Source organism: Crinia signifera, chromosome 2 (assembly GCF_055691185.1).
Source record: "Crinia signifera chromosome 2, ASM5569118v1, whole genome shotgun sequence".
NCBI classification, from domain to species: domain Eukaryota; kingdom Metazoa; phylum Chordata; class Amphibia; order Anura; family Myobatrachidae; genus Crinia; species Crinia signifera.
Window position 1 is genome coordinate 338,944,465 of NC_139218.1, and position 21,794 is coordinate 338,966,258.

Genomic DNA, 21,794 nt, shown 5'->3' on the forward strand with positions numbered 1-21,794 from the left:
ATGAGCAAGGTGATAATGGTTCAGCCAATCAGCTACAATATGTAAATTGACAGGTAAGAGCTGATTGGCTGAACCATTATCACCTTGCTCATAACGTTCTTTATGGGGATAGATAACACTTCTCCAAGCTTCATAAATTCACCCCTGAGTGCAGGGATGAGTGGCCCAGCGGCTGAATTTGGGGCCCCTCTAATTGTCAGGGCCCCAGTCAGCTGTCCCCTTTGACCCCCTTATCACCTATAGACTACAATCATTTATTGATCTGTACATGTGCCCAGCTGTAACATTTAGTACAGTTTTATCTTTGTGACTTCCTTTTGTGTTTGTTTATTATTGAATGCTCTTTTTATCATCCAGGCAAGATGTTATTTTATTATTCCCTTGAATACAAACTGAATAAGCTCTGCAGATCCAATCTATAGCACAGAGCTGTGTTGTATCCTAGGCCAATGAAAATATACAACTATAAAGACATAAGGAAGCCAGGAAGAAAAACCACTGTCACTGGGTCCACCAACTTTAAGGGGACATGCTTTATGTTAAATGCTATAATGCGGAAATAGTTAAAAATGCTGCCAATATCAATTTCTGCCATGACCGCAGCATAACTGTAACAGACTATTTCCCTCCTATTTCTTACACTCTCTAATGAAGCATTGGTAATATTACGTATGTTAATTTGTATTGCTTCACTCAACGCTGTTCATATTTTCTTTTCAGGGAGTATTAACAGAGGAGGTAGCCTTCCAGCCCTGTTCCGCAGCCCACCAGCCATGGTCCAGCATCATCTGAATATTAAACCTTTCCTCTCGTTTCCTGTGGAGTCGCAGCCAGCATTGGGTCTCTTTCCCAGGTTCAGCACGGTATGTTATGTCACATTTATGTTTTAGACAAGTCTGCCAAAATAAATAAATAAAATTAATAAAATAAAACAACATAAAAGTAATGTCAGTACAAAATCCCCCCCATAGAGTTAAGGAGCAGTGTAAGGAGCCTATTATTATATGGGATTTTAGTTGACAATCACGAATTCTAATGACTGTAATCACTCTTTGTTATGAAACATGAAAAAGGGATCTATCAAAAACAGCATTTCTTCCATCTCAATATAGACCTAAGAAGACCAATAACCAATAATCAAATAGTGTAACCTGGCGCTTGATCAAATACTATATTATATATATATAGAGAGAGAGAGAGAGAGAGAGACAATAAATGCTCGGCACTCCACTTGAAATTATGCAACTTGTGCGGTGCTCTTTTTCCCATGCAGGGATATGTAGAGAAGCAATTGTAGATACAGGCACTCGCAACATGCAACAAAATACAGCTTGAAATAATGGGACCCACACGGCTAAGCATACCTGTGTGGGTCCCATTATTTCAAGCTGTATTCTGTTGCATGTTGCGAGTGCCTGTATCTACAATTGCTTCTCTCTCTCTCTCTCTCTCTCTCTCTCTCTATAAATATATATATATATATATATATATATATATATACACAACAGTCTTTGTAGTGGTGGCACACGCTCACAAGGAAACTAAATCAACGGAAGGGGGATAATCTGTCCTGAAGAAGAAGCACTTTAATAAAGCTTCGAAACGTTGGCATCTAAGACGTTGATTTAATTTTGTTGTGAGCGTGTGCCACCACTACAAAGACTGTGATATTTGGCCCCTGCTTGGGAACCATCGGTTGGCACCGCAGCTTACCACAAAAGTTTTGACTTGACCTGAATAAGAAACGAGCAGTAGTGCTTTGCTCTAAGTCAATATCTTATGTTTCGGCAAATTGTCTTAGAGTGGTTCATTAATATACTTTAGCATTGTAAAAAAAAAAGAGTACGAGCTTGTCCTAGTGCAAAGTGTCTGACTTTGGCGGGAGAAAAAAATCCCTGATAACTGACCCATTTTCATGGTCACAATTGTGTGTTTTATTTTTGGAGAGGATGCTCTGTAATTGAAGTGACCAAGAAAAAAAACTTGGGGCAAAAAAATCAGGGTAAAGCCCTTTTGTTTGCCCTTATTAGAATAGTGCACCTCTGCGTCTTCTAATGTCCTACTCTTTACTGAATGCTACAGTAAGTTCAGAATCAATGCATTACGCTCTGTTATAACCTCCGCCTCCCTAGCACCAGATTATCCCCCTTCCCGATGCATGGAGTACGAGAAGCCCGGTAGTCCCTACAGCCACCTGAGCAGGAGGCTGCCGGGCACAGGAAGTGGGGGAAAGCTGCGGAGACCCGATCATCCCCCGCCGGCTGCTTCACAAAGGGCAGCTCTTATCGCAAGAGATGCCCTTTGCAATAATATTTGCATATGTTAGTACATAATGCAGTGGTTCCCAAACTGTGTGCCTAGGAACCCTGGGGTGCTGCAAGATTCTTCCAGGGGTGCCTCAGGTTGGTGGTCCAGGACCAATTTAAATTATTTAGGGCTAAAGTGATAGCCAAAACAAATGCTAGTGACTGCCATTCATAAAACATGTGGATAATCAGAAGTATAAATATACACCAGCACATAACTAAACCCAAGGATGACAGAATAGGCACCATGTACTAAATGTAATATTGTATTTCAAATTCATTAATACATAATTTTATGCTAGGGGTGTCCTGATAAAATGTGAAACGCTAGGGTGCCAGGATTCAAAAAAGTTTGGAAACACTGGGGCAGATGTATTAAGCCTTAACAAGAGATAAATGCAAGGGTGATAAGGAGAGATAAACGTCCAGCCAATCACCTGCCAACTGCCATGCTACAGGCTGTGTTTGAAAAAAGTCAATAAGGAGCTGATTGGCTGGACGTTTATCTCTCCTTATCACCCTTCAATTTATCTCTTGTTAAGGCTTAATACAACTGCCCGATTGACGTATGCGAGTAGTGTCTGCGATGTGTGGCGGGATGTAACACAGTTGCTTGGTGCTTCCCGCCCATTATTTACTATTTTCTTGTGTCATTTGCTTAAATTCCAGCCAGAAAATGACTGTACGTGTGAGTGTATGTTATCATTTCAAATATTATTGAACATGGTCTAGTACCACATGCAATGCTTAATAAAAACAAAAAGCCTACACAAACCCCCTGGGAAACATGAGCTACCAATATTATGCCCCTCACTCCCACAGTAAGCGGACTGTCTATGAGGCTGCCAAATTAGAACTCCCACAACAATAAATGAAAAACAATTACCATTGAATTACTTTTAGCTTTGATTTTGAACAAAAAGAAACCACAAAGGATAAACCCCAGTAGCACTATTTAAACATTACAACATGGTTTTGCAGAGGAGACAGAGGTGCAGAACATTGCTGCTACATAGACAATAATATACTGCCACCGCTAAAAATAAAAACACGCCGCTTCCGCTAGAGCTTCAAATGACTCTTACAAGGTTATTAAACAATAAAAGTGATGCTAACAGCTACAGACTTCAGCCAGCAACGCAATGCAATAAATAATCACTCAAACCAGACTTTCACTGGGGACCACAGGCTACGGCCTACAAGCTGCTCTGACATTATTCTCCTAGTTATTGTTCAGAGATGGATTCTGACTCCTGTAGGTCATCAGATGTTTCTCGGAAAATCATCCTTCAAATGTTTACCAGATGAGAAACTATTTACTTTGCTCATCGAAGCTAGGACCTGACATTAGACAGAAAGTGAGTATATTCATTGCAGGTGTGTGGATCGTTAGGTCGAACAATGAAGGTCGGCAGGTCTTGTCGACACATGAAAAAGTCAACATTGCTTAAGGTCGACAAGGCCATTAGGTCGACACACACATTAGGTTGACATTGGGAAGGTGGACAGTCAAAAGGTCGACATGGGGGTTTTATGTTTATTGTCCCATGTGTAGATACAGTCGACATGGACGCAGAAAAAGTATACAGCGCCCACTCGCCATGCTTTGGGCTCAAGTCCTCACTAGGCTCAGCTCACTATATAACTTGGGCTCGATACCTTCATGCCCTAGTGGGTAGGGTATAAAATACCTGTCGGCACATGTCGGTTATAAGAAATGTGAAAAACACATGTTGGTCCTTTGGACTTTCGAACTTCCTAATGTCGACCTAATGAGTAAAAATAAAATATATCAAGAATTGCATTGAATTAAATTGTATTAGGAAAGTTAGGCAGATACACATTAGAAAATAATGTGTTCTGTTATATCGTATCAGTGTTCTGTAGAGTAGTACATGCTTTTAGGCTGCAGATGTCACTGTTACAATTGCTGTCTACAGAGATTATAGGTTTATGTGTCATAATGCCGTGCCGAATGTGCCGTAAGAACTCAATTATAGCAGGAGAAAACTCTAATACAGTGGTGTCAAACTCAGGGCCCTCCAGCTGTTGTGGAACTACACATCCCAGCATGCCCTGCCACATTAGCAATCCATTATATATCCATTATATAAAATCGGTGGCAGGGCATGTTGGGACGTAAAGTTCCACAACAGCTGGAGGGCCATAAGTTTGACACCACTGGCGGCTCTTACCAGGATAGAGGAGGGGGGCTGCCGCAATGCGGGCCCCCCTTCCGCTGCCAATGACGTCCACGTCCAGCCGTGCTTGCTGGCTCCTCCCGTCCACCGCCATGCTCCCCGGCCGTGCATGCTCCCGAGTCCCCTGCATGGGGTCAGCGCATGCGCAGTAACTTCATACATACTGCGCATGCACTGACCCAAGCCTCCGTGGGCTACCTTTGCAGCAGCCCCCGGAGGCTTGATCGGGTCCTCGGGTTCCGGCGCATGCGCAGTATGGTCCGCAGTACTGCGCATGCGCAGAACCCGTTTTGGGGGCTGCTGCGCATTTGTGCAGAGAGAGGCATCCCGGAGGGAGGGAACACCTCCCAATGGGATGCCTTGAGTGACTGGCAGGTCGGACTTCCAATAGGAAGTCACTGCCAGTCACAGTGAAGCCAGAGCAGTCTCACAGACTGCATCTGGCTTTACTTTAGGCAGAGTGGCAGATTTTACCTGGGGGGGCTGCAGCCCTGCAGCCCATAGGTAAGAACCGCCACTGCCTCACACCCCTTTCACATTGCAACTAATTACCGGGTACAAGCCGGTAATTAGTGCGATGTGAATGTTGTTACCGTGTCCCATAAACGGGTAGCAACACGGCAATACATACCGGGAAAAAAGGAGAATTCTTACGGTTTGTTGCCGTGTTGCTTGGTGGTGTGAGCGGGTTAGATGTGTCGAGCGACCCGTTTCCCGATCACACTATGGAGGAGGCAGAGCTTGGAGCAGCGTCAGCTGTGGGGATGTGAACATCCCAAAATGCAGGTTTTAAAGTCCCGGTGCGAACCTGCGTTTTGCAACGTAAAAGCAGTATAATATATTTGCAATATAAATTACGGTACATGTGTAGTTTCACGGCGCCAGCATGGCGCCGTGCATCTGAGTCTCTTGCGGGGCTCGCTTCGCTCACCCACGCTGCGGGCTCGGTGGCTCGCTACACTCGCCACGCTATCTAAAATCAACTCCATGCCAACGTGGATAGTGGGGGTATGAACTATCCACGTTGGCATGGAGTTAAGTTACTTTATTTTAGATAGTTTGGCGAGCGTACAACCCGGCGCCGTGAAACTACTCAAGAACCTAAATTACATATCAACTGTATTTTAATAGTTAAATTTACAAATTAGTGGTAATTCCCTTTTGTTATCAAATATATAAATGTCTTCATAATGCTAGGTGCATGTATGACAATATGCTAACATCGGTGTATGACAATGTGACTCAGATATATTATAATGACACATAGGTAAGGACTTACTATTCTAGCTATGTACAAAGTGGAAACACTAAAGGCCCATACACACTGGGCGACTTTGATCACAGCAGGTTTGAGCGGCTTTCAGCTCAAAGCCGCCCAGTGTGTATGGCCCGGCGATGAGCGGTGAGCGCTGCTGCGCGCTCCCGCATTATCGCTGGGAAAGCCGTTCATCTGCTGGTTATACCAGCAGATGAGCAGCTTTCAGGACAGCTTTGCATAGCACTCCGCTATGCAACGCAGTCCTCCCCCCTCCGTCGGCGCCGGGCAGGGGGATATCCGCTCAGTGTGTATGCACTAAGTGGCTTTCCCTGCAGCAAAAAAAAATAAATATATAATAAAATGTGCTGAATACTCTATAACAATGAATGGGTGTGTTTATTAAGTGACGGTTTTTCAAAGACATGTTTGTTGGCTGTTTTGCCCCAGAATACAAAATTAGTTAAACCAGGCATATTCTAAATTTACCTTCCACGTTTAAATTCTGCCTACAGTATTTGTGGACCTCGGGTTTGATTCAGTCATGAACGGAGTTGCTATTGCTGCTTCTTACATGGTTAAAAGTTCTGATGCACCAGAGGGGATAAGAATCCGCACTAGCTTCTACCCCCAAGCTCCAATGGGCAAGGAAACTTGAGGGTAATGGTCAAAAGTCAACATAAGCAATAGGTCGAAAATTGTGGATTTTCCAGGTGCTAGAGTGGGTGGTGGCCTAATTCTATGTATATCAGCAGCCACCAAGAGGAGCTATAAACACGTTACAGAAAACAAATTGCTTGGTAGCGCTTAATAATACATCTACAAGTGGAATAAATTAAAAAACTATTTGTTAAACACAACAAATACCTACTGGTGGTATCACAAATCATATAAATGAACAATAAAGCCAACTTTTCTAATCTCCTCTCTGAGAGAAGACGTTCAGCAGCACTTCGGGGGTGGGGCTTGGCCATGATGTCATTAAGCCCCACCCCAAGATGTAAAATAACCCCATTTGCATATCTCTGTGGAGGGGGCGGGGCTAAAATGACATGATTAGTGATTTAGCCCTGCCCCCTCCTCTGAGACTCGCAGATTGCTTTGTTTAAATGCCGCAGAGGAGGGGAGGATGCCGCGATCGGGCGGGGGGGTGGGGGGGGGTGGAGCGGGGATCCCCCATAATCCGTGAGGGTTGCCCACCTTTCTGGGGAGCCAGGATGGGGAGCTGATTTTCGGGAGCCTACCGGCCATTCCGGAAATGTAGGCAACCCTGTGTAAAACAATTAATAGAACCTGTCATGCTTCAACAAGCAATATGGAAAATATCAACATGAAAAAAGTTGATGGGTTTTTTCACAGTGTTTTGGTGTCTGTTGACATCCCCTCGTATGGATCGCATCAGGCACGGTTCATGGCTGCACTCAGCACACTATTATAATCGAACTCTATGTCCACTTGGATACTACAGTATGAAAAAAAACACCCTTTTTGGAAAAAAAAAAGGGGGAAAAACTCATGTCAACCTTTTTTCAAGTCAACCTTTTCCATGTCGACTTATTGCTTGTGTCAACCTTCTGATCATCTCAACCTAAGGTATTTCGACCTTTTTCATGTGTCAACCTAAGGCCTTTTGACCAATAACGGTTGACCTATTGGATGGCAACCTTATTACTCCCTAAAGATCAACCCTGAAGGATCACTCATTCATTTTAAATTCAACAAGCAAAGCTTGCAGCTCGCCTAACTCCAGCCTTTGGTAACGGTTGCACCCTCTCACATACAGTATGACTGTGCATCTATGTACGCTGGCTTTTGTGGTGTATGGTTTATATCAGCTTAAATGCTTTTTAAGTCATGGAACAAAAAGTATTTTCCAAAGAATCCTGATTCATTGTTGTATGGTAATCAGTAGCAGCTGCCCTACTCCTAAATTATAATGCTGAAGGAGGTGTCTGGAGAAAAAAAGATGCCTCCATCCAGCATCACAGATCCGAGTGTTGTGTCTGAAGCAGTCACAGCCCATTCTAAGCTTGCTTGGAATAGCCAATGGATCTCTGCGACACCCTGAAATCTGCGACACCTTGCCATCTTAAAATAACATCCCCCACTTCAGCCCAGAAATGCTCTGCAAGCAAGATGGAGACTTGCACATACGCAGTGCACATCCTGTGAATGTGAAGATCTCTATCAGTGTGTTACACAATCCATTTAATTTACGTACAATATTGAATCAGGCCCAGATTAATGTGGCTGACAAATAATCAATGGTGGTAAAACAGCAGGAACAGCTGAAAGCCATACAGATATCCTATTAGCCCCAATGCAGCTAAAAATCGGATGGATATCGCACTAATGACTGAAATGAACCTGCAATCATGCAAAAACACATGGGATTGAGGGTAAATCCCCAATCCAATGTGTTATCTCAGGAAATATAATATCTAATAACAGCTGGTATCAGATGAAAAGGACGCCAGTATTGGAGGTAAAAGGATATTGTTTGACAGCTCTACAGTATGGGTGTGGTATAGGGGTCTGACAGTCGGGATCTCGACAGTCATTATCCCGACGTCGGGAACCCGACTGGCTGGACCCAGACAGCATGGCGAGCGCAACTAAGCCCCTTGCGGGCTCGCACTCGCCACGCTGTGGGCACAATGGCTCGCTACGCGAGACACCTATTCTATTCTTTACACACAATGACTGGGGAAGAGGTTTGTGTGTGTGTGGGGGGTATCTTGGCGGGCATGCTCCCTGAAATGTGGGTGTGGCCTCAGAACAAGGGGCATGGCCTCCAAAGGGAATGCCTAGGCAACAATATAAATAAATATACAGTATATACAGCATACGGCACTTATGCGGCACTGCTACGCTCATAGAAATAAATACTCCACATTGAAAATAATTTCAACGTTTCAATGCCTACATGAAGTTGTGTGTGTATATATATGTAAAGTATAAAAAGTGATTTTACGATTCGAAACAGCTCACATACATTATAGTAAGGGGCAGCGAGTAACAATCTGCAGTCACCAGATCACAGCCTCAATGCGCCTGGAGTTGAAATCGGCAACCGACTAGAAAGAAATCCTACTCAAAAGACTGGGCGGCCTCTGATTGGCTGAGAGCTCAGTCAATCAGCGACCGCCCGGTCTTTTGAATAGGATGGTTTCTAATCTCCCACTGCTACCGCTCGCTACCATGGACTCTGCTCTGCGGTCCCCACGGCGAGCGGGAGAATAGAAACCATCCTATTCAAAAGACTGGGCGGCCGCTGATTGGCTGTGCTCTCAGCCAATCAGCGGCCACCCAGTCTTTTCAATATAATCTCTTTCTATTCTCCCGCTGCGCCCCCGGTCTCTGCTCTGCATCTGCGGTCCCCGCTCCCTGACGCTACATCTCGTGCCGCTCCCCCCGACCGGTCCCCACTCCCAGCCTGCTCCTGCTGCTCCCACGGACCGCTAGCTCTCCTGCAGCTCCCCCAGACCCTCCTCTGCTCCACGGATTTTTACATGTGTCAAATCGCATCCGATTTATCACATGTAAAAAAAAATGGCACAACAAGTGCCAAATCTTATCAAGCTAGCCCGGGGAGCTGCCGGGGCAGCTCAGGGGAAGTCGGGCCGACTTGTCCTTAGGATAAGTCGCCCTAGTGCTGGGGTAGCCAACTCCAGTCCTCGAGTGCTACCAACAGTTAACGTTTTCCATGTCTCCTCACAGAATCACAAGGGAAGTAATAAGTTCCACCTGTGGATCTTTTAAAATGTGTCAGTCAGCAATGAGTGCACCTGTGTACCTGTGAGGTGAGCTGGAAAAACGTGCACTGTTGGTAGCTCTCGAGGACTGGAGTTGGCTATCCCTGCCCTAGTGTATGGGGGCCCTAACATCATCTTGGGCAGAGGATCAAGTCACAGCCTATAGTGTACTGGGGCACCTTTAAGCCCACCAGCGTACATAGACATCTAAACTTAATCAATGTCAAAAGGTGATTGCCCTTATAAATATAGCAGATAAAAGTGATAAAAATTCGGGGTTTTTAAATATAATTGTAAATAGAGATTGGATAAAAAACATAGTGGTATAGACCGGGTGCCGGACGGCTCACCAACAGTCTGGATTCCGACAGTCATTCCTCCGACATCGGAATCCCGACTGCTCCCTCGTGGGGGTCCACGACCCCCATAGAGGGAGAATAAAATAGGTGGCAAGCGCAGCTTGCCACCGTGCCAGCAGCGTGGTGAGCGCAACAAGCCCGCAAGGGGCTTTATTGCGCTCCCCACGCTGTGCAGTCGAGATTCCTACCTGAGCAGGGAAGCACATCACCATCTCCACAGTGGCTGAGATGGCTGCAGGAATCCTGTACGGTCCGGAACATTACGTTTTTTTATCCAATTCAGAATAAATTTGGCCCATTGTAGCTGCCTCTTCTTTTTCACATTTTGGTATTATAGCAGCGCCCATCGCATCGTATACCATAAGGCATACGATGGTATGCGATGCGATGCCATATTGCGCGATGTTGTACAATTGCATACAATTTAAAAATTGTATGCCATTGTATATGGCATACAATGCCATACAATGCGATGGGATGCGATTAAAAATTGTATAAGCACCCTGATGGGTGCTTACAATGTTAAATGCACTCTAATGGGTGCTTACAATGTTAAATGCACCCCCACGCCACCCTCCACTATAAACGTGAACCCGAAGCGTGGCGAGCGATGCGAGCCCGCGAGGGGCGGCGGTACGCGTCCTACGACCTTTTCATACCCCCACTATCCACATCGGCGTGGAGTTGATCTAAGAAAGTGTGGAGAGCGCAGCGAGCCACGGAGCCCGAAGCGTGGCGAGCCCGAAGCGTGGCTGCGCTCGCCACACTATATATAATATAGTCCACGCCGACGTGGATAGTGGGGGTATGAAAAGGTCGTAGGACGCGTACCGCCGTCCCTCGCCGGCTCGCTGCGCTCGCCACGCTTCGGGTTCACTTTTATAGTGGGGGGTGGCGTGGGGGTGCATTTTACATTGTAAGCACCCATTAGGGTGCTTAAAATCACCAATTAGGGTGCTTGTACGATTTTTAATCGAATAGTGGTGTAAAATCGTGTCGCATCGCATTGGGTGTATGGCATACGATGCAATGCGATAAAAACATCACACGACCAACATCGGGGGCGCCGCTATAATACAGAAGTACCCACATTTTTATAGCTACAAAACCAATGGCAAAGCAACTGCAGTTAAAAGACATTTTTCAAATTCACTAATTCCATTCTGTGTGACAGCATTTAGAAAAATGATTGAGGAAACACAAAATTTGACAATATGGCCATAGCATTTCATAAGGTGTGGGGATTCAGTACTGAATCCCGGCGGTCGGGATCCCGGAGTTCAGAATCCCGATGCCGGAATCCCGACAGCCGAAATGCCGACAAGGGGGGACGTGGATCGCCCCCCCTTGCGGGCTCGCTGCGCTCTCCACGCAGCGGGCCCGGTGCCTCGCTACGCTCGGCACACTCATTTATTCTCCCTCCGAGGTTGTCGTGGACACCCACGGAGGGAGAATGTGTCGGGATTTCGGTGGTCGGGATTCCGAACGCCGGGATCCCGACCGCCGGGATTTTAACTGCATCCCAGGTGTGGTAGGACTATGCAGGCATAGGCCTTTATTCAGATCTGATCGCAGAGAGAGTTAGATTTGTGTGAGTTATTTTGTTTCTGTGCAGGGTAATTACTGGCTGCATTATTTTTACACTGCAATTAAGATTTCAGTTTCAACACACTCCACCCAAATTTAACTCTCTCTGCACATTACATCTGCCCCACCTGCAGTGCACATGGTTTTGCCCATTTTCCAAACAAATTTGTACTGCGATCAGATCTGAATAAAGGCCCATAGGGTGGTCAAACTGTCGTGAGAAGCTGTCATACTGTCATAGTGTAGAGTTTGCAGAGTATAACTTGGAGACCCTATGGAGCAATGCAGCAATGTATACAACTCCTATCCCGGATGGTCTGTGGGTATCCGGACTCATAATAGATTGAGCCTAGGTCGACGATCATAAGGTCGACAGTGAAAAGGTTGACAGGGTCAAAAGGTAGACAGTGAAAAGGTCGACGGTCAGAAGGTCAACAGTCAAAAGGTCAACAGGGTCCAAATGTCGAAATGAAAAAGTTTGACATGTGCCGACAGGTGGTATTTCATACCATACCATCCCCGACGGCATGGAGGGACAACATAATAGTGTGCCAAGCGCAGCGAGGCACTGAGCCCGAAGCATGGCAAGCGTAGCAAGCCATGCGCGGGGGCGCGGTACACTAGTCTAGTATGATGTTGACCTATGTCGATATAGACATAAAACCATGAAAAATGCATGTCGACCTTTTCACCATGTCGACCTTTTGACTGTTGACCTTTTGAACCTGCCAACCTTTGGACCCTGTCAACCGTTAGTGTTCGACCATATTCTGACTGTAGACCTAGACATTTCAGATCTAAAATAACACAACCCGGTCTGTGTATTCCTGCGCCTGCAGTGCACATTGTGCACAGTGTTGCCAACTCTGAAACGTAAAACAAGCAACTGATGACCAAAAAACAAGCCCAAAACAAGCCCAATCTAATCCTAAAAAGCCCAAAAACAAGCCCAACTTACATTTGACTATAGATAGGTTACATAGGTAGATATTTTACGTATTATTTATACAATCTACATGTAATGTCTTTACAATGATATTTTAACAGCACAAAACTGGCTTTTAAAGAATACGATAACACTTCCTGCTTCGCCTCATTGATGAGGAGGAGCAGGAAGGGACATCGACAAGATGTATTAACATCTTGTCTGCCGAAGCGGGCAAGCACAAACTTGCGCGCTGACTCCTTCCCCATGGCCGGCTGTACTGGGCATGTGTGAGATCTCGCTACTCACGTGAGATCCCAGCGCAGCCCGAAGCCAGCAGCAGGGACAGTGATGTCACTGTTTTGGGTATAGGGCTTCGTCACCCTGCAGCTGTTGAAGCGGATAGCGGCAGGGGGCGGAACAGTCAGCGCTGTGGACCATTCATACATTTACCTTACATAGCGGCCTGTGCACACCGGCTCCTTCTTACATGGGGGAGAAGCGGGATCAGTGCACATAACATGCACTGATTCCCCCTTCTCCCCCATAGCGCGCCTTCATACATCTGCCCCAATATGAGATATTTTACATTCATTTTTTTCTCTAAAGAAAAATCTCAAGTGAACATTGTCCTTTGTACACACTGACCATACACGGTGCGACAGGCGTTGTACGTTTTGTACTAGATCGCATGCGTTTTGAATGCGCTGCAATGCAATCTAGTGAGCACATACTTTTTGTGCTGTGCGATGTGAGCGGGATAAATTGTACCATGCGTGGACATCTTAAGAAAAGATAGAACAATCTTACTACAAGCATCATTGCTAAAATCAGATTAGCCCTACTGCATACACACAAGCCGCAACATAGATAATGGGAGTCATTACCATTTCTATAAGCCTAGTTCTCACCTGTGTTTGTCCCTTATCTCTGTGCTGAATAACTGAATTACAGAGAAGCCCAAAATAAAACAAGCCCAAAACAAGCTACTAAAATAAATTATAAGCCCAAAAACAAGCAACAAGCAACCATCAAAAAAAATAAGCAACTCACGAAAAAAACAAGCCCAAATCCGCTTGTTTCAAGCTGACTTGGCAACTATGATTGTGCATGCCTGGAGGAATATTAGCATTGTAGCTACGCCCCTTGAGTGATGCGCACGCTTATTGGCCGGAGATCTGACATAGCCCCACCTTAAGCCTTGCATATCTGTGAGTAACCCTATCCTGCTCAGTTACCTGCTGCTCAGCAGCGCCTCTAGGTGGCAACTTGCTCACTCTTCCCCCGGGCTGGGCTGGGCAGGCAGTGACTGTGAGTGAGGTCTGTGGTGTGATGATGATAGCTGTCGCCTGAGCTGCTGTGGTAAATGCACATTGTATAATGTAATGAATGTGCAGGGAGGGGGACTGCTGGGCACTGACATGCTAGCTTGTGTGCAGGTGAGGCAGACTGTTACTATGTGCATGTATCATGTTGGTGGGACTGAGGGCTTGCACTATAACTTTGGGCGCAGGGGTGAGACATGCATTGCTGGTACAGTACAGGTGTGTCCTCCTGTGTGCCGGCTGCTGGTCACCCAATCTAGTGGGTGATGAGAGGTATTTGCAGTGCATGGTCATTTGTAGTCATAACTGTGGCAGAGGCAAAGTTTGCATCACAGATGGATTGTGGTAATAATGAAGGGGTTAATTAATATCAGCGCGGGTTATGAGATGGAGGGAGTCAGTCTACATGTGTTCTAGTTATCAGTTCACATTAGCAGGGAAGGGGTTAAGGAAGCTGGATACTGGCATGGCATGTAGGCAGTGCTGTGCCTGGTAGGGGCACAGAGTGCAGCCCCCTCTCTGGCAGTGAAGGGGTGATGGGATCGGCTGCACTTGGGATGCTCTCCTGTGACAGAACAGGCTGCTCTCTGCTTGCACAGGGCCAGGCTGCTGTGGGATGCAGACATCCATGTATGAAGGGTAAGGATACATTGCACCCCTAAACTGTCACCCCCCCCCCCCCTCCTGCAGTCATACTTGTATCTCTCTTCTCTATCTCTCCTTCCTTCCATCTGTTTCCGCCTCTCTCTCTTTTCACCTTCTGCTGCCTTTTCTGTGTCTCTCTGCCCCCTCTCTCCCTTCCATGTTCTCTGTCTATCCTCTGAAGCCTTCCTTATAATCAGAGGGAACAATCCTGCTGTCTCAACTCATTTCTCTTTCTGTAGTTACAGACAACTTTATTCAGCTTGTGGTTTCCACAGTACATTGTATTCCTGCCTGAAAGTCCACTTTGTAGCAGCATGTACTGTCTGTGTGTGTGTGTGTTCAGATGTCCTCAGCCCCTGACACCAGCTGTAACATCACATTGCTCTAGTTATTGTGAGAATCATTTGTACTATACCTCGGTATATGGTGGCCTCTTTTGTACACACTGTAACATTATCTACAGCTGTGCTTTCTGGAGTTCAATGCTTACTACTTGTTAATATAATAATCATGCCTTTTTCACATTTGTGGACTAGCTAGGTGGCGCTGTTTATGGGTATCTGTGAAAGGTGCATGATATAGCTGCTGTGCCATGGCCGCTCCTGCCTGTTGGCATACCATTTTCACACCCACAGTGTGGAATTTCTATGCCGTGCTATGTTTCGATGATCCACAGAAGCTATATGCGGCATTTGGTGCAGCAATGATAAGCAAGGCTTTAACTGTGTGTGTGTGTGTGTGTATGTGTATGTTTATCACTCCGGTCCCCCCTGGGGGTTACTTGCACTGGTGCCCTCCCCAGGAATTACATCCATTAGGTACTCGTCGGTAGCGGGCGGCACTCAGAGACTCCACTCAAAGAGTAATAGCGTGAAGAGGTGCAACTTTAATATATATATATATATTCCACTCACGGCCGGCACTCCACTGGTTCTATTGCATAGGTGCCCTCCGGAGTGTCAAAAATATCGAGGGGCTGGCGGTGGGGTAGTTGCTAAATTGTAGTGGGCTAAAGGACATTCCACGGCCAGGGGGAGGATCAAGGTCCCTTAGCCCACATCAATTTAGAGCTAACCATGGCGGTGGCACTGTTATTACGAAAAAAAAAGCATGGAGGCAATAAGGCAATAACGTTTCGGTCTTTAATGACCTTCGTCAGATTGAACCGATCCTCAATCTGACAAAGCCTCCATGCTTTTTTTCATAGTAAAGTCCTTTGAGTGCCGCCGCAGCCCCTCTATATATAAAAGAGGTCATTAGAAATAGTACATGGTGACGGTAGCCTGATTAATAAGGGTGGCTGAGGAGTGACTTGCAGAGGGCAGTAGGTGAGGGAGAGCAGTTAGACCATTTCATATTGTTTAACATACTGTAAGTAGTTCTGGTTTTACCTGTCTGCACCATACTGTAAGTAGTTCTGGTTTTACCTATCTGCACCATACTGTAAGTAGTTCTGGTTTTACCTGTCTGCACCATACTGTAAGTAGTTCTGGTTTTACCTGTCTGCACCATACTGTAAGTAGTTCTGGTTTTACCTGTCTGCACCATACTGTAAGTAGTTCTGGTTTTACCTGTCTGCACCATACTGTATTCCTGCACTTAGGCTGTGCACACACGGGGGCGATTATAGCAAATATCGCTGGAAATATGGTCGCTGAACGACCATATTGCCGGTGATTGGAGTGTGTTCCGGCGATTATCGCTGGGAGCACGCTCCCGTTTTCAGCCCCCCTAATGGTCGCTGGTCGGAGGAGCATGCTCCTCCGACCAGGGACTTCCACTGCCTCTTCTCCCGGCAGTGTGACATTTTCATCTGCGACCAGGACACTGAGCAATATGATTGCTGAGCAATATATTGTTAGCAATATATTGCCAGCGATCATATTGCCCCGTGTGTACGCAGCTTTAGTGATGCCTCTTGAGTGACTGTCCCCTGTGGTTGCACCTATGTTAGTTGACTCCCACGCTCTAAAAAGTGAGAGAAATTGTGTTTTGGTAGCAGAGGCTTATAAGTGGTTAATAGAGGGTTATAAATATATTATGATGCAGCGGTATGCCTCATTACTCATTCATTGCCAGGAAAACCTTTCAGGATAACCCGACCAGCAAAGAAACCCTTTATTAATATACTTATACAAATAGACAAAGGTGAAAAATGGGAGTGTCGGTGCATTGGTGAAGCCTTTGCTGAGCATCCAGTAATGCAGGAAGAAATGAGGGGCGAAGAGGGAGGGGCACATACTGTAATGCAGGAGGCTTGAGAGATAATGGTGTCATTAAATAGGAGTCCTCAGTGTTTGCAACACTTAAGCTGGCCATACATCACCTGAAATAGGTGTCGACAATGGGAAGGTCAACATTCAAAAGGTTGACATGAGTTTTCATATTTTTTTGTCCCGACTGTCGACATAGTTGGCATGGACACCGTCTAAGCGTACCACGTCCCCTCACATGGCTCGCTGTACTCACCATGATTCATGCATGCACTAATATATTCTCCCACCAAACCAAAGTGGATGGTGGGGTATGACATACCGCCTGTCAGCTAAAAAAAAACAGTGAAAAATGCATGTCGACCTTTTGGCTTGTTGACCTTCCCATTGTCGACCTAATGCTTGTGTCGTCCTTCCAACCCTGTCGACCTTAGCCATGTCCACCTATTTCAGGTGTTGACCTAATGTATGTCGACATCATAGAGTCATCCTAGTGACCGTATACCCTTCTGGGAAGCTCCTGGGGAAATCGTTAGATGTCTCAGATCGGATGCTGGTCGTCCTGACGTATGGCCGGCTGTATACTGTATGTTACTGATTTTATTTATTTATATATATATATATATATATATTATATATATATATATATATATATATATATATATATATATATATATATAATTACATTTTTTATTCAATGACTAAAGGAAAAGCTAAACTGATCTGGGCTTTATTATGAGATAAAAGAGCCGAACAGCACGGTGAGGCTGGTGCGAGGTGCCAGCACTGTGATCCTGAATAGCGGAGTTACATATAATTATATTGCCGTGACATAACAGTGTGTTTGATGAATGCAGAACAGGAATGGCAGGTGGTAGTGCCAACTAGAATTTGCTGGAAGTGTGAAATGGCTCAGAAATACACTGTTTAAACATGGAAAAATTTCTTCCTCCACTTATAGGAAGCAAAGGGATGATCTTTATATTGTGCAGAGGGTGAGGTGGAATCATTCTGCCGAACTCAGATAATGGACATGGCAACTTGCCCCCTGTATTTATGAGACCCCATACCTCCCAACTGTCACGATTCCGTCGGGACAGTCCCGATTTTCGGGTCCTGTCCCGACGTCCCACCCGCGGCAGGCATTGTCCCGCTGCGGGGGGGTGACAGTTGGGAGACCCCCCAATGTAGTAGAATAGACGCTGTGCGCATGCGCACAGCGTCTATTCTCGTATGAAAATGAGGTCGCGGCTAATTAGCATAAGCCGCGCCCTCATTTGCATACGCCACGCCCCCTTTTCGGGCGCTCGCGCGGCTTCGCCGCGCGAGTGTCCCTATTTCTTAACATGAAAAGTTGGGAGGTATGAGACCCTGCCTAGTAGACTTTCTGACATTGGGCCAGATGTACTAAGCTTCAAAAGTGATAAAATGGAGAGTGATAAACAACCAGCCAATCGGCTCCTGCCTGACATTTTTCAAACATAGTATGTGACATGGCAGGCAGGAGCTGATTGGCTGGCTGTTTATCTGTTATGCTGGGTACACACCAGGACGACTAGGGCCTGATCCCCTCAATCTAGATCCAATTCCGACCAATTGGATGTAGATTGTGTGCCGATTGGGCCCTTTTCTGTCCTGGTGTGGACCGATACCGATCCGATGCGCGGTCCTGCGGGTCGGTCGTTATTGAGATCCTACCTGCTGCGGGTCGCCATCGGATCGGACCCGCTCACGGTGCACATCGTGAGCGGGTCGTGCCCCCCCGCGTCACCGTGAGCGGGTCGGACGAGCCACTGACGACCCGCTCACGATGTGCATCGTGAGCGGGTCGTCCTGGTGTGTACCCCACATTATTATCTGGCCAATTGAGTGATCACTCTGGGAAGTCTGGCTGTGAGATGAAAAATTAGACTTGTATTATTCCTAGTTCAATTTGTGGCACTGTACAATAGGAGTAAAACTATCCTTCTATACAGCATTTATATTCACAGATGTACCTGCAGATTTTACAGTGCAGAGAACATAAATATATTGAAATATAAGGAATTATTCCTTTTTTATTCACAATCTAGTCTGCACAAAGCTTCTTGATGATGTGTTTTGTGCTATTGTGTCAGTGCACTCATCTATACTTACTAAGATTGCAATCTTCAAAAATCCCTTCTCTGCAGCGCTTCCTTTTTACAAATCTTAGTAGCAGGTAATTGTGACAGGATTCCCCGGGGCTATATGGTAGGGACTGTGAAGTGGGCAAAATGTACATTAAATGTGCACCAGATAGATCATTATTTTCTCACAGTGGCATCTGGCACTTTCTCTGTGCATTCGCTGGATTTTTTTAATATATATTATTACGGTGAGATGTACTAAGCCCTGAAAAGTGATAAAATGGAGAGTGATAAGCAACCAACCAATCAGCTCCTATCTGTTATTTTTCAAACACAGCCTGTGACATGGCAGATAGTAACTGATTGGCTGGGTGTTTATCACTCTCCATTTTATCACTTTTCAAGCTTAGTACATCTGGCCCTTAATCTCAATGGATAACAAGTTCTCGCAGTTTGGTGTTCTAGGTCAATCCCAGTCGACATGCACATGGCAAGGTCGACATAAGTTTTTAACTTTTTTCTGGTGTCAATGTCGACACCTGAGCATGTGGACCCCAATTAATGCGATAGTTGAAAATCATAGAAAGATGGGGCCTGATTCGGATCTGCTTGCATGGTGAGCAACCATGAGATTCAGATCTCATGGTTGCTCACCATCGAATGATTTTTCCTCTGTTCGCAGATAAAAGACAGGGCTTACTTTTTAAATGGCCGGTCTTCCACGAATTGGGGGCAAGCGCTGACGTCATGTGATGTCATCCGCCCTGAGCAGGTAGGGGCATGCCTGCATTTGCTGGGGTTCGCCCAGCATTTCTATGGGCATGCCCACCTTTTTTGTGGGCACGCCCATGAAACGATTGGTGGACCCAGCAAACGCCCCCTGCCTGCCACTCAGGCTGTGAGTGCCTTGGCAAAGAGAATCTTAGCCAAAGGAGCTTGCAGCCGCGGCCTGCGACATTGCGCATGCGTAGACCAAAAACATCGGAGATGGGTCCAATTTCAGAACTGAACGAACAGGTAAGAGCAAACCGCATACAAATGTTCCCTTAACTACAGATATTGATCAATATTAGGGAAAATACTGTCAATTAGATTCCCCTCTCATGTCTGTAATACAAAGGTGTCGCTGTCAGCTGTGGTGTTTCTAACACAGGTCTGGTTTGCATATCACTGCTGATATACAGACCACACTGTGCTAGAAGCACTACAGCAGACATCGACACCCCAGGCAGGGAAGAGGAACTGCATGGGTTTTCAAAGATAGCGGGTGCTAGAATGAACACTACATTATCACGGCTCTACTGGTGCTTTTTGGAACTTTGGCTACTTTATTTGCTGTTTACGTACATGAAAACGCTCCGAGCTAGCTTGTAATATGGAATTATTTATTTGTTTATGTACAGTTTCTTATATAGCGAAGCAGATTCCGTTGCGCTTTACAATTGTAGACAAGCTGGGTAACAACAGACTTGGAGGTAAGAGGGCCCTGCTGTAAGCTTACAATCTATAGGGATATAGGAGGGAAACACAAGGACAGGCACCAGTAATAGCATAGCAGTCCCACCAAGTTACAAGTCCAAAAGAAAAGCTATATAATACATAAGTGCCTCAGAGGGTTATGTGTGTGGAACTTAAATATGATAGGCTTGCCTGAAGAGGTGAGTACTCAGGGAACACTTGAAAGTTTGGAGGCTAGTAGAGAGTCTTATTGTGTGTGAAAGGGCATTCCATAGGATGGGAGCAGCCCGATGAAAGCAGAACTGTTATTCATTAATCTGTGGTAATAAATATCGTCTTGTTCGTAAAGCCATTTATATCAGTAATTAAACAAAATCACTTGTTCACAGAATTTAATAAGAAAATATCACCAGGGCATCTAAGATTAAACATAAATAAACCAAAAAATAAATAAATAAATAAATATGGACCAGATGAAGATGTGTATGGATAAGTTTATATCAGTGTCAGAAAAGACAGCCAAGAAAATATTTATTATGTTTATTTTATTTATATTTTGTTCATATTATGAAAATAATCAGTGAGGCCAATCTATGGGACTACTTTTTCCATACCTGGCGTACATATATATATGACTAGTTACCCGCCCCGGCTTTGCATGGGAAGCACTAATTATCTATAGCCAGATGACTTCTGGTGGATGGATGGGGGCGGTCATGTGACAAAGTTTTAGCAGATATCTATAGCTACAGTGCCTTGCTACGCCCAAGATTGTTGCCTCGATTACATTTGGTGATTCTTTTTTGATGGTCAATCTGGTTCCGTTGCACAACTTTTGTGAAAATTGCCAAAAAAAAACAAAATTTCTGTTGAACCTATTGCTACCAAATTTCACAAGATCCCCGCCGGGCTAATCTGAAGATTGCCTGAAAATTTCATCAAAATCGGTCACGCAGTTTTGGAGTCCATAGGTAACATACACACATACACACATCGATTTTTATATATATATATATATATATATATATATAACTCCTTCCCAAGAACGGCACTCCAACACAGGATAAATATGAAAAAGGTTTTTAGTATGGTAACGTGGACATCACCATGTGTGATGTCCACGTTACCATACTAAAAACCTTTTTCATATTTATCCTGTGTTGGAGTGCCGTTCTTGGGAAGGAGTTATTGAATTTTTAAGGTGCACCCAATCAAGTTGGATTACAAGGACAGAGTGCCGGCATATTGCAGGATATATATATATATATATATATATATATACTTACATATATATATATATATATATATATACTTACATATATATATATATATATACTTACATATATATATACTTACATATATATATATATATATATATATATATATATATACCTTACGTACTTCAGGACGTGAAGTACGTAAGGTGCATAAGGTGCTGTTCACAGCACCTTATGCACCTTACGTACTTCACGTCCTGAGGAAAAAGCCGCACCGGCTTTGAAACGTCGACATGACTGTATGCTGACATGCTGCACATTTTGTCTTCATAAAATTTGGATACTTTCCTTAGCCCTTTGAGTGCCGCCTGTTTCTTGGGATCAGCCCCTGCCGGGACCCCCTGAGATCTACCTTCTACAAATTTAAGGAAGGCACCTGT

The 21,794-nt window shown here is 45.1% G+C and overlaps 1 protein-coding gene across 5 annotated transcripts in view; it reads left to right on the forward strand.

Moving 5' to 3' along the window:
* Positions 1–21,794, forward strand: part of ZNF385A (zinc finger protein 385A) — a 169,459-nt gene that overhangs the window by 81,766 nt on the left and 65,899 nt on the right. For 2 of the 5 annotated variants that reach the window (XM_083169535.1, XM_083169534.1), the window contains one exon: positions 721–863. In XM_083169535.1, the coding sequence (XP_083025661.1) occupies positions 721–863 (143 nt within the window). Of the gene's footprint in view, positions 1–720; positions 864–13,643; positions 13,751–13,794; positions 13,828–13,878; positions 14,353–21,794 lie in introns of those variants that run through there. The other 3 variants (XM_083169538.1, XM_083169536.1, XM_083169537.1) reach the window with 3 other exon arrangements.